Source organism: Bacillus rossius, chromosome 1, assembly GCF_032445375.1.
Source record: "Bacillus rossius redtenbacheri isolate Brsri chromosome 1, Brsri_v3, whole genome shotgun sequence".
In the NCBI taxonomy this organism is placed as follows: domain Eukaryota; kingdom Metazoa; phylum Arthropoda; class Insecta; order Phasmatodea; family Bacillidae; genus Bacillus; species Bacillus rossius.
Window position 1 is genome coordinate 337,758,090 of NC_086330.1, and position 16,216 is coordinate 337,774,305.

Sequence of the window (16,216 nt, forward strand, 5' to 3'; positions counted from 1 at the left end):
GCATGTCACAACCAAAGCAAAAGGTTAGGTTAACTTCAGCCAGCCTCATTTAAAATCATTAATACAAATTAAAAAAAAATTAATTTTATAACATGATTAAAAGTCATGTATTATTACACAATCTAGAAAATGGTGATTGCTATGAAAAGTTTTAAATCAACAAACTAACCTATTTAATAATCCTTCAACTATGTTTAAAAAAAAACCTCGTAATATTTTAATACTTTCGCAAACGACCCAGTATTAATTCCAATGATGATAAAATTTATTTTGTTCATTTGCCTTATCTTAAAATCAGTAGCTACTTTTAACATACCTACATACAATTCATTCACACCAGCACAAATCTATACTGGCTCAATTACTCACCTTGCAAATAGTCTGGAGGATCGTGATCACGGAGCGGAAGTAACCGACGTGGAAGACGGGCAGCTCGAGATCGATGTAGCCGTAGTGACCAATACAGTCGTTCAGACCCTTGCCGCACGTTGCGCAGTTGGCATCTTTCTGGTTCGTGCCCTGAAGCACAACACACAATTTCTACCTTATATTAACTTGTCCCCCTCTACCATTACTGAACAGTCACCAGCTGACCTACCACATTTTACTAGATCAAGAATTGCTAGTACCAAGGATGAGCTAATAAAATCCTTAAAAACCATGACCTCTTTAGTATTCAATACCTCCAAAAAATAAAAAAAGTTAAATACTAGTTAATGAACAAAAAAAATTTGTTGTGGGTTAGTTTAATTATTAAATATAAGCCCCTTATGTCTAGAACTATCCCTGGAACACATATCTAACCCAAGCATAGAGTCTATCACTAATTATTTTTACTGTATAAGTTCAAAGCGAGATTGTAAAATACACCTTTTTAAGTTTAACGATGAGCTACAAAATACAAAAAAAAATATTCCAAAATTTTTAATGTAAAAAATTAATCCTGTGGCTTTAAATTTGCTAGTTGTATTGAACATACAAAAATTAATTTTTGCTGCAAGTTAAAAACAAAATAACATTAAAATAATTGTGTTTATCCATTCTTTGCACATTACCAGTCTTTGTTAATGTGTTTTTAAGGATTCTTGGGGAAATTTAAGGACTTTTAAGGGCCATTATTTAATTTAAGACCAATTTAGACATGAAGTCTTATTGCCTTCCATAGGACATTACCATTATATGGCAGAGAAATGAAGAAAAACATGTAATGTAAGTCCCTTAAGTGCTTTCAAGAATCTGTACTGGTTGCTTTACGCTAAAAAATTACTCTGAAAACACACCCTTTAGCCATTTTGACTCTTCTAAAAATTCAGTTAAAAAACTTAATCCGAAATCAATAGTAGGTACTTTTTGGCCCTCAGCAAATTCTTAAATGCTTTTCGTAAACCAACCCCACTCGGATATCTTAAGTAGTTTTGAAATTGTGTTGTTTTTCCTGAAACTCTGCACATGGTATGTGTGCCCGGGTAGATGTGGCCCTAAATGGCAGCTTTTCTTCAACTACTCGACTTATGACTAATGTTGTTCACTATCTCATCTGCATCAGATGTTAACAGATTACATATGCATGCCTGCCACAGTCATTCTCATAACATACTATGTAAACTGTTAACTGATACCAGGATTATTTTTCTATTTCTTTTTTTATCATTGCTCAATCATTTTCCAGACTTAAAGCTAGTCACATCTTATACAGCAGTAGGTGTGCACTCTAAAACTATGTTTTGCTCTTTTTCCAGATATTATAAAACATAAATCCCTTCTTTTGTTAAAAGACTTTGTGAGAAACAGCTTTAAACTAATTGAAAATTAAAACAACAGTGTTCAAGATGGTATTTAAACTATGATCACAGGAAGTAAACATGAATCCGTGAAAAGGTTAAGTGATGTGCTTTGCTATAAACCTGTGATTATGTTTTATGTTTGTAGAAAATATTATTTTAATTGATGTTTTCATGTTCAAGGCACTGTGTAAAGCTACTAAATTATTGTAAAATGAAATTCTTTATTATTTATAATTTAACAATAAATATAAAATATTTTGATTCATTTCAATTAAAATTTGACAAACTATTTTTTGTGAGGTCTGAACTGTCACTTTGTAAAAACATCTTACACCTTGTTACATTCCAGGCTAGCCCGGCTAAGCAACCCAGACTAGTAACAACACATTTGAATCACTTGAAAAGTTTATGATATTAATATACAATGACTTCACAGTTTTGTTTTTAGGTTCGTCTTTTTTGCCAACATTGAGGATGAATAATTCCTTTACGATAAAAGTTTGTATTTAGTTGTTTTTTAAAATAAAAGAGTTTTTTAAACAGTATTTGTTTTTAGTATTCGTTAAAAAAAAAAAAGTATATATTACAACTTACATACAGTTACAGCTAACTTCATTTTCACATTAATTCTTTCACTCGATTAAAAAACAGCATTAACTGAAATCCTTCACCTTGTCCCGAGGGGTGATCACGGTCACCCTGGGCCGACGCCAACGTCTGGGGCCATACTTCTATTTAAAACAGTCCTAATAAAAAAGGTTAAAACTCGGCCTGGCCCCGACCAGATATCCCGACACTCTTCGACGTGACCGCACGTTGAGACCATCGAATGACAACTAGTTGAACAAAGAAATTTTGGGTAATTTTCAACAAAATCTTTAAAAAATTCATATATCCATTACCGTAAAATTTACGACATGAGGTCTAACGGTAATAACTTAAGCCAATGACTTCCCCAATCTCTCAAAAAAGGTTTGTTTGTCCTTTTAACAAACCTCCTGTATATGTAGACCTACGAATTGATGTGAGATTGAGAAAATTAAACCTGTTTAATTTTAATCCTGTTCAGATATCAGGATGTCCGGAAGAGCATGGTACAGATTAGCAGGACCACACTGTACATATATGTAATTTTACATATATATATCAGAAATATTTCCTAAAAATTTTAATTGATTTTTTAGCTTATATATCATTTCATTCCTGACTTGATCTCTACATTCTGGTTCTTTCTACACCGATAATCAAATTTGAGATTCAGCTTTAAGAAAAAGACCCGTCATTAATAACTAGCAAATTAATTTGCTGTCAAAACTGATCATAACCTTAGGTAAGGACACACTACAGCGTCTGTCTGGCGATATCTCACGGACACCATCGACAAAACCAAATTTGATGATTTACAGCTGTGCCAGCTTTCTCGATCAACATTTTAAAAATAAATTTGCTAAGCAAAGTTTTGCAACGTTTCACAATTCTTTAACACTGGCGCAATCCACCCAAAAAGCCTCACCATTCGCCGGTCCAAGACGCCATACGGCACTGGTGTGCGCTGCGTGTCCTGGCCATACAGGGTCTTTGCCACCACGTGGATGTGGGCCTGTTGCTGGATCTGCTGTGGACTGTCGAGTCCGAAACAAATGTGAGAGCTGCAGGAAGAGGAAAAACACGATGGATTAATTTAGCACTATCTACTGACGTGTCCGTTTCTACGTGGAGAAAATTATAGAAACAATGGTATCCATTCAACATTAATTATGGACACTAACCCACAAAATAGAACTAGTACTTAATATTAATTTCTGCTACTGCATGGACATATAATTAAGATTTTGTAGGAAAAATTTGTCAGATTTATTTCAACAATTAGATAAAGTATGACAAGGTAAAATATATGGAAAACTTATTTTTGCTTTGCTACCTATTCATTCACTTAACATACAAGGGCTTTTTTTTCAGACTCCAATGTGCTTTAAAATAATTTTACTACCAAAATATTAGCAGGTTCTTAATTATTTTTCTACATAATTACCAAAACAATCGAGGCATTTGTCATATCGTTACACAAGCTTCTCAATGCCTTCAGCCAGTGCGCCGCGCAATTAGTCCATCCGCCTCACAGCGGCATTATGAGGGAGAGAGGTATCCAAGCACTGGCCCTGTTATCCCTATTCATTGGCGGCTAATTTCTTCGGAGAAGGCATCGAGAAACTTGTGTTACAATATGATAAATTCCTTGATCATTTTGGCGATTATGTATAAAAATAAGTGAGACTCTGGTGTACTTATGATGAAGATGATAAAATTATGTTATACTTATGTATGCCTTTTTTTTATAGCCTATCGGAGGTTGGGAAAAAAACCGTCTTCGTACTTTTTTTAAACACTACATACAATTTTTTTTATATTAAAGAAATAATTTAAATTGTGAATATAAAATGATTTTTATTACATGTAAAAAAAAGCATGATTTGTCCTTCATTATAAGTATTTATTAGTAGTCAGAATATGTTTTTTTTAGTCATGCATGCAGTAATTATTAATTAATTATGACACTTTAGGAAATAATTACACATCTCCTCTTGAGCTGTACCTGCAAATTCTAGATCTACACTGGTCCCATTTGATTCACACCTGAATCCTTGGTTTATTGTGCAACAATTTTAACTAAAAAAACCTAACCTGGGTTATTAATCTACAATAAAACCTCCACTACAATAAAATGAAAATAATGAGAACTATTAGTATTAAAAAAGTGTACGATGGAAAAACTTTGCTAAGAGTTAAGCTCTGCTGCATTCTTGTAAAAACTAAGGATATACTGCAATTTTCATGTCAGAAGTAAAGTTAATATGTTTCAGTTTTTGATTTTGGACTCACTTGTTGACAAAGGTTTGCTAGTAGGATGCAGCACAGTGCAAGGAGATATAATGACGTCGACCCAAGTGTCTCCCCTGCTCATAATGTCCGTTATGCTGCGCCAACCCCTAAACCTCCCCTGCCCCGTGCAGTGAATGTGTCTTGTGTGAAACATACTTTATATTTAATAATGTGTCATTTTTATTATTTATATATATTATAATTTTTTCGTGAACTTTTGTCATTATAATTATGTTTTTCTAAAGTATGTTAATTGCTGTAACCGGGCGACGAAGCCGAGGCCAACACCCGGAATCACTCCGAGCGCTGCACGTGTCTTGAAGTGAGGGGGGATGAGGGGCGGAGAGGCAGAGACGCGGCAGGAGGGGGCAGTAGTCATCTGGCGGCCGAGGAAGGCGGTCGCACGGCGAGACGACTGCGGCAGCGAGACGTGAGCCACGACTGGTGAGATTGGATCCGGGCGATCGGGACTTTCACGTTCACGGGCGTTACGCTATCGGTCGCCATTGTAACTAATTTAATTGTAAATAAGTATTTTCTTGTTTCTTTGAGGCGGGACATTGCGCGCATCGGCGGACACGTGCGTGCCGCAACGGGACGGACTTTACGTCGCCGGCGACGGCGTTCCAACTTAATTGGTTTCTTGCTATCATAGGGAAGGGGCAGAGACCGTTCATCAATCGCATACGGAACCAGGGAGTGCAGTCCGCACTTTGCGCCTGCCCAACCCCCAAACACGTGCAGCCGAGCCCCACTCCGCGGAGGGACGGGTGTTGTGCCGCGGATTGCCTATGTACCTAGATTACGCAAAGGGCTCAATAAATACCTGTGGTCAAACTGTCGAAACATCATTGTAGCTCGGATAGTGTTAATTTCTCCCGCCACGAGGCCTGAAGCCTCCCTGAGAATACGACGCAACCCACATCACGAGGGTGATATCGGGGCTACGACAATATGACATGTGTAAGGATAGGTGGGCACTCTAAGGAAATCCATGTTGGTTATAACTTATGAGTTATGGTGCTTATGGCCCCAATGTGTAGAGCCTCTTTAAAAAAAAACACACTTCGAAAACTACTTAAGATATCCAAGTGGTGTATGGTTATGAAAAGCACTTAAGGCTATGGTGAAGGTGGATGAGTAGTTCTGTTTCTGGTTTTCATTTTTTAACTGTATTGTGAAGAGCAAAAATGGACTACGTGCCAGTTCAGAGCTTTAGATTAGAGGCAATAGGTACTGAACTGAGCATGGAACTTATCATTCTTCCTCACTAACACAAATACATGCACTAACACAAATACACATCAGACTAGGTGGGCCCCTTAATACGAGAAGTAGCTTTTCGAAGCAGACCTTTCAAATGGTCAGGAAACTACACAAGTTGCAGCAGGCTGTGAAGATACTGCAGAAAGGTTATATTTAGAGACATTAACAACAACAAAAATATAACTGGAAGCAGAAGCGATTATCAGGGATGGCACAAGGTGTGCCAGATTCTTTTCAGCTACGAACATTGCAGAAATATTAATTTATTTGGCCATTGATTCTTTGTCAACAAAAACTTCATTAGGGATGGTATCACTCAAGGCAGATTTACACAAACAGGAATCTACCATAGCTTATAGTAAGAAACCATCCTAGCATTTGTCCACTGGAGATTTCGGGAAACCATGCAAAACCACAAATAACCAGAACAGGAACTCCAACCCAGATTCTCCAGGATAAAAGTTAAAGTCTCACAGTACCACCCCACTCCATAGCAGGAAACGAACGTTTTTATTATTTTATTTTATTTTATTTTATTTTATACTGTTTCACATTATAAAATCTGAAATATACACCAGTTACCTAACAAAAAAAAAACAATGTCAATGAAGGAAAGGACAAAGCAAGTGGTGGTTAAATTTTAAGGGACGGAAGTAGTCATGAAAAGGTTTCAATAATTTTGGAGATTACGAGTAGACTTTTAACAATTGTTTCTAGGCCTACAAGCAGATTTAAAAAAAAAAATTCGACAACCCAACTCACATTTTTCGAGCCAAGTTAGTTTCCCTGTATTGTTCTTTAACCATTGTTTAATAACTAGCAGTTTGTAAAGAGTTTTAAAGTCTTTTAAATTTAAGAGTTCAATTCTACGCTCTAACCAAACTTAACCCTACTTGTAACCAAAGAGACTATATGCAAATGTTGTAGAATAAAAAAATGAAACGGAAGTCTTTTGGTATGGCGAACGCAAGTGAAAGCTGACTACAGCGAACATAGCGACTTGGCCTGAAGAACGCTCGGCACAGATTATCTCTCATTTTTTTCAAAACTTACTATCGTCGCAAATTGAATTTACTGTCCATATATTTGTATTACAATAATGTAATCATAATCGGAACAAATTTACACAATCAACAAAACTATAAGGACTTACAGTTAAAGAAAAAAATATTCTATATTTAAACACGACGACAAAAAGACAAATATTAACGTCGACAAAAGTGTCTCCCCGGCTCCTTCAGGCTGTTATGCCTCGCCAGCTCCATCTCTTGCGTGTGTAGTGCGACGCAAGTGAAGGTAACGTGCGACATTTTGTTTCTATACAGGATTTGAAATATTATTTCTATGTAAATATATCTTTGTTTTACGTTTTTTGTATATATTTTGTTTATATTTTATTACAATTAATTTTGTATTGAAGGGTTATGTATTTTGTGTAAGTTTTAATTGTTCACCAGGCGCCAAGGCCGTGGCTTCCTCCTGTGACCAATCAGCGTGTTCCGCGGGCTCACGGAAAAGGGGGGGGATGCGGGCGATCGGGCGCGCCAGGGGAGTGGGAGGCAGTCGTATACCCGGCACGAGAGGCGACGGAAGTGTTGGTGACGTCGCTACGGGACGGTGAGATTGAGCGGGTGCGGTATTTGCAGTAGCTCTAAACTTTGCCGTGCGGAAGTGTTCTCAGTCTTGCAGTCGAGTCTGTTACTTTATCATTCATTCGCGTGATATCTTGTCATTTTGTCTCACGCGTGTTCTTCTCGTAGTTTTTGCAAGTTGCAGTTTATTTTGCAAACTGGACATTCACCGTCGTATGTTCTGTGCTTTTACATTTCTTCCCGGGCATTGTGGTGTACAGTCAGACAGCCTATTGCGCGCGGGTCTTAGAGAATTCTATTTCTTACAGTGTGATTAATACTCATCACGGGCGGGACATCCCGTATTTTCATTACCATATTAGTGCGCGGAACTGGGCTTCGTCCCATAAAGAAATAGTCACAGGCGGAAATAAGGCAGCCCCATGTAAAATGTTCATCGTCTTGAGTATAAAGAAACAGCAAACTTTATTCGAGTTGTTCTCATTTCAATTCTGGAGACTAAGTCCCTCGGCCACGCGGCCCGACCCCCCTCTACCGAACCCTGAGTAGCCGGCAGGATGGAAGCATATCAGGGACTAGTCAACCAGCCTACGACATGTGGCGCCCTAACTAGTGTGGCCTAGCCAAAATACGTTTTCAAACTTTGTCTATGTTAAAAGACTACGCATGCAGAATATTGAATAGTGGCAAAAGTCATAGTGCGCGGGACATCGGACATAGTTTTTCGGACATTGTGTGCGGGGCGAAACGAGACGCGGACAAAATCTTGAGACGTGGGAGCAGCTGCACAGGAAACGGGCGCGACACAGCGGAGCGGGAGCGAGAGAACGCGGAGCGTCTCACTCCGGCATCGTATTTCGCGCGGCAGAGCAGCGCGGCTTATCGCTGGCCGCGCGGGATCACGTATCTCGCGACGGAAAGAGATCGCCGACCCATTGGAGATAACGTCGCGGGAAGATACGAGATTAGGCGGAGATTGAATATGTCGGGAAGACGAGTAACGGATAATGGCAGATAACTACGAGCAGTGCGAGTGGTGCGTATTACCGCAGAAGGGACTGATCGGCGCGGTAACTTGCTCGTGTCCTTTGGGTAGCACGATAAAGGCGGAAAAAATGACAGTGCAACACGAAAACGCGGACACAGACAGTGCGGAAAACAGTCGCAGACAGCAACCGGCAGAGTCAGACACAGCTAGCCAGGGGGAAGTGCGGCGCGGAACATGCGGACAAGTGACTGAGTCCGAGCAATGCGGGCACAGACAATTACCGGTAGTCATGCATGTAGTGGAGGTGCCGGAACTGTTACCAAGTTTTTCAGGGGAAGCATATGAGGATCTGCGGAAATTTCTCCAAACTTGCAAGGACAGATTGAAGGATATATCGCGGGACAGATGGGTGTCAAAAGTGAGCGAACAGTAAGGGGACCGCACAGACATGGTCGGCGGAGGTCGGGCATTTTCTTGCGGAGTGGGAAGAGTTCGAACGTACATTGTTGAGACGTTACGACGGGCCAAAGGCGCGCTCCTGTTGCTAACGACAGCTTTACTGTACGCCGCAGGCGGAAGGGGAAAGTGCGGAGGCATTTATTCATAGAAAAGTGTGCCTGTACCGACGTTTAGGCACGAATGGACCATTGAGTGCAGTGTTGCCAATGATCTGCGAACAGTTGCATCCAACTTTGAGGCCGTTTTTGCGCAGTGCTATCGGACTATACTTGTGGGAGTTTGTGAAACTCGCGCGCAGTGTAGAAGGGGACTTACAGGTGATTAGGTGCAGGAATGCTTCAAAAGACAATGTGCAGTTCTGGTGTCGCAGAACAAGAAAATCGGGATGAGACCTGGGCAGTTGTCCCTTATGTGGCCCCACCCGCTCCGCGGCAATCACAAGCAAGATCGGTGGCTAGACACGACCCGGTGACACGTCAGGAGGAGCGCCGCGTCGACAGGCGCACGACTGGAAGCCGACCACCTAGGTGCCTGTACTGTGCCGCAGAAGAGTATCATTGGCACACAGAATGCCTGACCAGAAACCGTGTGGGGAAGAAAATGGCAGACGTGGGACACCAGACGGGAAACTACCAGTAGGGAACAGTGATACAGTCAACCACTGTTCCCGGAGTTTCAGCTTGACTGAATCACATGGGTCACCACAGGAAACACCGGCACGGCAGTGCGGGGAATGTGAACGGCAGAAGGACAATACCGAAGTGCGGGGAAGAGGCGCGCGAGCCGTTAGACCCTGGAAAACTGTCCCGTCGACACCAGAGTGCCCGGACAACTTAGCACAACCGGACGGGCGGAAGCAGCGGGGCAGGACTACGTTGATGCAGACCAATCAGCATGAGGAATCGCCAAGGCAGGACCTGGACACCACCACGAGATTCTCCGAGGAGACGACACCGATCATCACACCCAGAGCTACCAGCACACCGAGGGCACCAGCCGTCAACGCCAGATCAGCTGATGTCGCCGACGAGCGGCCTGGTCAACCGGACGACCTGGCTGTTCCTGGCAGACGCGGGGCCGCGTCTCCGCGTCTCGGACAGCTGGGGGACGACGCAGCCGAGCTTCTCCGGTTGCCAGTCCACCTGAACGGGCGCCCTGTTCGAGCCCTGGTGGACATGGCGGCCAGCCAGACCATTGTTGCCGCTCACCTGGTGACAGAGCAGTACGTGGAGCCGCATTGACGAGGTGTCCCAGGAATTCCACCTCCTCAGTACCCAGGTGGCATTTAGCAGGGTTCGCAGTCAGGTGGTGGGTGGCGAGTCTCTCGAGCACTAGTGCTAGGTGGTGGCAGTCGTCCTCCCACCTCTCCGAGAAAATGATAACGTCGTCCAGATACGCGAAGGCGAACTGGCCGAGGAACCCTTCTAGCACCTGCGTCATCATTGTATGGAAAGTCGCTGGTGCACACTTGAGCTCGAAGGGCATGGCCCTGTACTGGAATCTCCTGCCATCGGGGACGGTGAAGGTGGTTTTCTCCCAGTCTTGGTGTTTGATTGGTACTTGCCAGTACCCCGACTTCAGATCTAGCATGCTGAAAACGCGGGCCCTCCCGAGGTCTGATACCGCCATCTCGATGCTGATCTGCAAGGGTGGTGCGCTAATGGTTACAGCGTAGAAGGGGCGAAAGTCTGTACAAAAACGCAGGGTACCGTCCCTTTTGGGGGCCAGGATGATACACGCGTTGTAGGGGCTGTTGGAGGGTTTAAACACTCCACTGTGCAGCATTTCAGTGACCTGCTCCCGTATGAACCTCTGCTCCTTGTACCCATAACCTCTGTGTGATTCATAGATGGGTTGGTCGGTGGTGGTCGGGATGCAGTGCATGGTTACAGTGGTGCACGGTAAGGGCTCGGCAGTCGCGAAAACACCTAGTCGTTCGTGCAGGACTTTGTTGATGGCGCTACGGAACTCCGGTGGTACATCGTGGTGGAGGTCGTCTAGGGTTACGGTCGGACCTGATGGTCTAGGTGTTCGACCCACCGCATACACTGCGAACCTCTAAGTTCACCCTACATTGATTTTAGCTGGCCCCATCTCCAACACGGCATCGTGTTCTGCCAGCCAGGGTTGCCCTAACACAAGCTCTTCCCCCAAAACCCCCACAACAACAGCGGTCACTGGTGTAGTTAGCTCCCGAAGGCTAAACTTCACATCCGTGTGTCCCATCATCCGACCGACGTGGGTGGTGGTTGCCAGCCGGAGTTCACCCTGGTGTAGGCGGAGAGTGCCGGGAGGTACCAGTTAGGGGTGGATGAACACCTGGCTCGCCCCCGTGTCGATGAGGGTGAGGGTCGGGCATCCGTTCACAATGACGGCCACGCGGAGCAGGTGGTCGCTGGGCTGGGTGAGTTGTCCCATCCTAGGGAGTTGTAACTGGATTGGTCTGCCGTGGCCGGGCTGTTGGGTGTGGCGTATGTCGGCGCGGTGGGTGCACTCGGCGGTTGAGCGTGGTGCGGTGCTGGGGTCGCCGGGTCCTGTCGTAAGTGTCGTGGTAGGATCTGTCGTGGTTGGCACACCTGGTGGTGTTAGGTAGCGAGGTGTTGAGGTGGGCAGCGCCTGTCGTGGCTCGTCGTGGTTGTCACCGACGCTCATGTAGGATATGTCGGCACGGTGGATGCACTCGGCGGTTAAGCGTGGTGCGGCACTGGGGTCATCGGGTCCTGTTGTGAGTGTCATGGTGGGTGGTTCACGTTGTGCTGCCCTTGTCGCGGGTGGGTTTGCCGTGGTTGTGGCATCACCTGGTTCGCGTGTCGGTATTGCGGGCAGGGGGCTCCATCTGTGTCCCCCCCTTACTCATTTCACGTCGGCTCCTGGTCGTGCGAGGTGGTGGGTGACCGATAGGCGGGTTGTGTCGTGCGCCGGGCATTTGCCCACCTAGGACAGTCGCTGTGCCCGTGGTACGTGCCCTGGGAGCATCCTAACCTTCACTGCGGCGGTTGATAATTCGCGCTGGCCTCCGGCCACATCGGGCTGTCGGTGCGTAGCGTTCTCGGCACCCTGAGGTTGGGGCCCCTCTGTTGTGGTTGGGGTGCTGGTGCCTGGATTGCTAGCAGGTTTTGGCGGTTGGGTGGACTGCTCCGTTCTCGCTTGGGGCCACATGAGCTCCTTCCCCACATCCTCTGAACGTTTTTCTCCATTGCCACCGAGAGTTGCATGTATTCCATGACGTGTTTACGTTGGTGACGCGCATGAATGGCTAAAGCTCGTTCCTCAACAGTAGGGTGATGGTAGGGAGTGCTCTGGTGGGCTCTGCGGGTTGTGCTATGCGCTTGAAGAGCTGTTGCTTGTGTGCCACGAAGTTCTCAATGGGCTCGCCGTCTCGCTATGTGTTCCTGTAGGATTGCGCGGTGCATTGCACCATTGCTACGCCTGCATCGAACCGTTGGCTGAAGGCCTCCGTAAACTCCTGCCACTCTATATCAAAGCGGCCCCATAGGCGCCAGCAGATCAGGGCGCTTACCCACGGCTGTTCGCTGGTTCGCTCGGGCCACTCGTCTATTGGGGTTCCACTTCGCGTGAGTCGGATTTCGCAATGGTGGAGGTATGTGCGGGGGTCCTTGTGAGGCGCACCACTGAATTCGGGTAACCTCGATGAGCGTGGGGCGGTTCGCACCGACTCCATGCGCGTGTTGGTGGGTAGCGTTGCGATGTCGTGCCCAATCGATTGTGCTGTGGTTTGGTGTGGGGGCATGCAGTAACACATGTTTGGCTTGTTCTCGGTGACTGGCATTGTCAGTGTGGGTTGTGTTGGTATTGTATACCCTGTCTCTACTTTTCCCTGCCAAAGCTTCTCCCAGTCTATGTTCCACTGTTCGTGGTTCGCTTGGTTGGTTGGTGACGTGGTATTGGTTTGCGCTGAGCATTGGCACGTGCTATGCCAAGGCAGTGAACCTGTCAGCAAGTCGGTGGTTCTCGGTTGCTTGCAGTGTGCGCATGTGCCGTTGGATGTTTGGTGAAACATAGTTGTGTTGCGACTCATGGTGCTTTGGATTGGTGTTATCGTTGACGTGCCATGCGTGCCTTAGCGGGTCCGCGGGCTGGGTATCCGGACAGCCGCACAAAGCGGAGATCGCGATTGGGGGGGCGGGTTGGTTGCGCGCGCCGCTCCAGTGGCTCATGAGAAGAGGGTGGTGCGGACACATGTGTGAAGGTAGGAGCCGAGAGCGCCCGGACTACCGCACAAAGCGGAGATGAAAACAGTCGTGATGGAGATGGGAGTGCGGATAGCCGTACGCAGCAGCAGCCGAAAGCGCCCGGACAGCCGCACAAAGCAGAGGTCGAAAATGTCCGTGGTGGAGGAGCGGATGCATATAGGCGTGCTAAGCGATGGGGGAGAGCGCCTGGACAGTCGCACAAAGCGGAGGACGGAAACGGGCGCAGTGGAGGTGGGGTGTGGAGGGGTGCAGGTGGTGACGTCGGTGGTCTGCGTCACATGCTGTGCAGGAATGTTCGATGAAAGGGGGGGCGATGTTGGAGCCTCTTTGTCTCCTTGCTGCGTCGCGGCGGCCTTTCTGACCCGAATCGCCCCTGAACTGCAAAATGGCCGTTTCGTGCCCATTTTGTCGTCCGGGTTGGGAATGGCGTGAAGAATTCTGTTTTGAAATTTCTCCTGGTTTGTTTTCTGTCCGGTTTTGCTTGGCAGGTGTTTCTCTTGCTGATTTATTTTGCACTATTTGCCACACACAGAGGCGCTATTTGCCATCAGCCGAGGTTTCGGGTGCGATTCCCACGGCGAGTCTAAGGAGCTGTACGTGAAAATTGGGGGTATTTTCCGGGAGGGCGCCAGGCTAGCTCTGTCGTCTAACCATGAGTGGGTCGATCGGCCCCAGCATGTCCCCTAGACTCAGTGGCTTGACTTGGAAAGTAGCGACGGCCGGGTTAATCCTTGCACCGTAGAAAAAACCACCCTAGAGACGCGTGGGGAGTTGTGTTAAAAAAGGTATTTGGTGGTGACTGTAATTACCAGTCGTGAAGAATCGGAGAGACAAAAATTGAAGGCTCCCCACGGTACGCGCACGTCCGCTCCGGGCCGCGAGCTGATCAGAACTGCCTCCGTGGTTGGTCTGTGGAGAGGGGGGGGGGGGGGGCAATTCCTCTGCTCGTTTGATCAAGGTGGAGACTTCGCGAGGGGTGCGTTCCGCCAGCAGGAGCCAGTACTGTGGGCTGAGGCCGGGCTAGAGGCCTTCGGTCGGTACGGCGTCAAAGCCACCCCCTTAAATTAACACGTGATAAGAAATGTGTGTCGTAGAGCATGAGTGATAACCCCCACTGGACAAAGTGTGCAATGAACGCCGTTAATTCTCATTTCGGCCCAGAGCCTTAATTTAAGTAAGAAGCAAAGTGCTGAAGCAATATCCAGAATAAACCCACAAACATAAACATAACCAGTGGTTTTTACGAACTAGTCATTAATCTTCAAGTTTACTCATCTTTGAAAATAATATTTATTCAATTTCTTAAACTAAAGCTTTAATCAATATTTCTTAATACATATAATCTCAGCATTAATATTCAAACAAGGGTTATAAACAATTAACAAGAAAGTTTTGAATTAAAAACCGAATAACAGTAATTTATATTCTTCACTCGTGGTTTGGCGCGAGGCAGAACTGTTTCCACCGTGCGACAGCCCCTCCGGAGTCCAGATCAGCTAGAGGCCTGGGGTGGATGTTTTCGGGTGTTCGTGCCATGGGGAACCTTAAATTTTAGTAACTCACTGATTCTTCACTCTTGTTAATATAGTCATGAACCAAATCCTTTGTAACGCCAATTTCTCACGCAACCCCGGGTCGGTTTTTACTGGCCAGGGCTTAACCTGGCTGTCGTAATTCTTGTCTTAAGGCCATGGGCCACAGGGCCGCCTTAAGGTCAGTCATTTTACGGACCTGGCCGACTCCAGGCAACCATCAAACTCCCCCCTCTAACAGACTGCCTTAGGGAGAGACAATCATAATTAATCAAGAGTAGTGTCGTGTAATATCATGTATCAATTATGTCGAAATTATCAACCAAGAGTAGTGTCGTGCAATATCGTGTACCCAAATATGTACATTAAGAAATACGTGTACCATACGTTTTCAGTTCCAGTACATGTATTACATCCGTAGTTAGGCACCAGCCTCCTTATGCTGAACATGGAGTGTCACCATTTTCTACTAGCAGTTAATACCACCCTTAAGATATAGCCACCAAGTCTAGGGAAGCATGCTGGGGCCGATCGACCCACCCCATTGGTTAGACGTAAGAGCTAACCTGGCGCCCTCCCAGAAAAACACACCATAAAGCACCACCAGCCCCTTAGACACGCCTTGGGACTCTTACCATAGACCCCGGCTAACGGCATTACATGGCGCTGTATGTTGGGATGGGGACCAGGCACCAATGCACCCAGAAGTACGAGGTCATATTGTAACTAAAAAATAAATTGTATATGCCTATCTAGTGTAAAATAACCAAAACAACAGATATCAAGTAATTACTAACACTTACTGCTGTAACCAAGGTCTCGGGTTCAGGACCCAGGACGAGGCCAGTGATTGCTGGCAGACATTAGTGGATTTCGTTATGAGAGGGCGCCAAGCTTACCATTGCAGTTGTGTGTGTCGTCGGCCCCAGCATGGATCACTGGACTCACTGCGATGATTAACAACTGTGAGGGACCGCCCAGGGCTGGTGGAGCATGTGGGGTAAGTTCGCAATGCCATGGAGCGAATTCGCCAACACGTTCAACCACCGATTTGACACAGGATCGCCCCTTTTCGAGCGTTCCACCCACTTATATGGGACCCGGCAGAAGGACGACGAAGCAGTCGAGGCGTTCATAGCACCGAAAATTCAACTGTTCCGCCGCATCTGTCTGGGGCGCTGCCCGTCATCACGGGCTTGGTGAGAGACGAGCTGCAGCCCTTCCTGCGCCGGACCCATGCCGGTTGCGTAGCAGAGTACGTGCAGTAAGCACGCGAAACAGAGCATAACATTCAGCAGGCATGCAAGCGCATCCCATTCGCGAACGCCCGAGGTGGTGACAGCCCACCGGAAGCTCAGCGGAACACGGCACCACGGGACATGTTCTCATACCAACCCAGAGGACCACGAGCCAATAAGGCGCCGCCATCTCGGAGAGCGGAGCGACCCCAAGCGCCCACTTGTCTTCCAGGACGCAAGCGCCCTGGTCACCGGAGCCGTGC

The 16,216-nt window shown here is 46.3% G+C and overlaps 1 protein-coding gene across 1 annotated transcript in view; it reads right to left on the minus strand.

The window, feature by feature from the left end:
- LOC134528098 (DNA-directed RNA polymerase III subunit RPC1) overlaps positions 1 to 6,849 on the minus strand; it is an 88,243-nt gene extending 81,394 nt beyond the window's left edge. The window contains exons 1-3 of the mRNA XM_063361360.1: positions 6,693 to 6,849; positions 3,298 to 3,433; positions 370 to 519 (exon numbers count right to left, since the gene is read on the minus strand). Of these exons, the coding sequence (XP_063217430.1) occupies positions 370 to 519; positions 3,298 to 3,433; positions 6,693 to 6,736 (330 nt within the window). The 5' untranslated portion in view covers positions 6,737 to 6,849. The remainder of the gene's footprint in view (positions 1 to 369; positions 520 to 3,297; positions 3,434 to 6,692) is intronic.
- Positions 6,850 to 16,216: the final 9,367 nt, after the last annotated feature.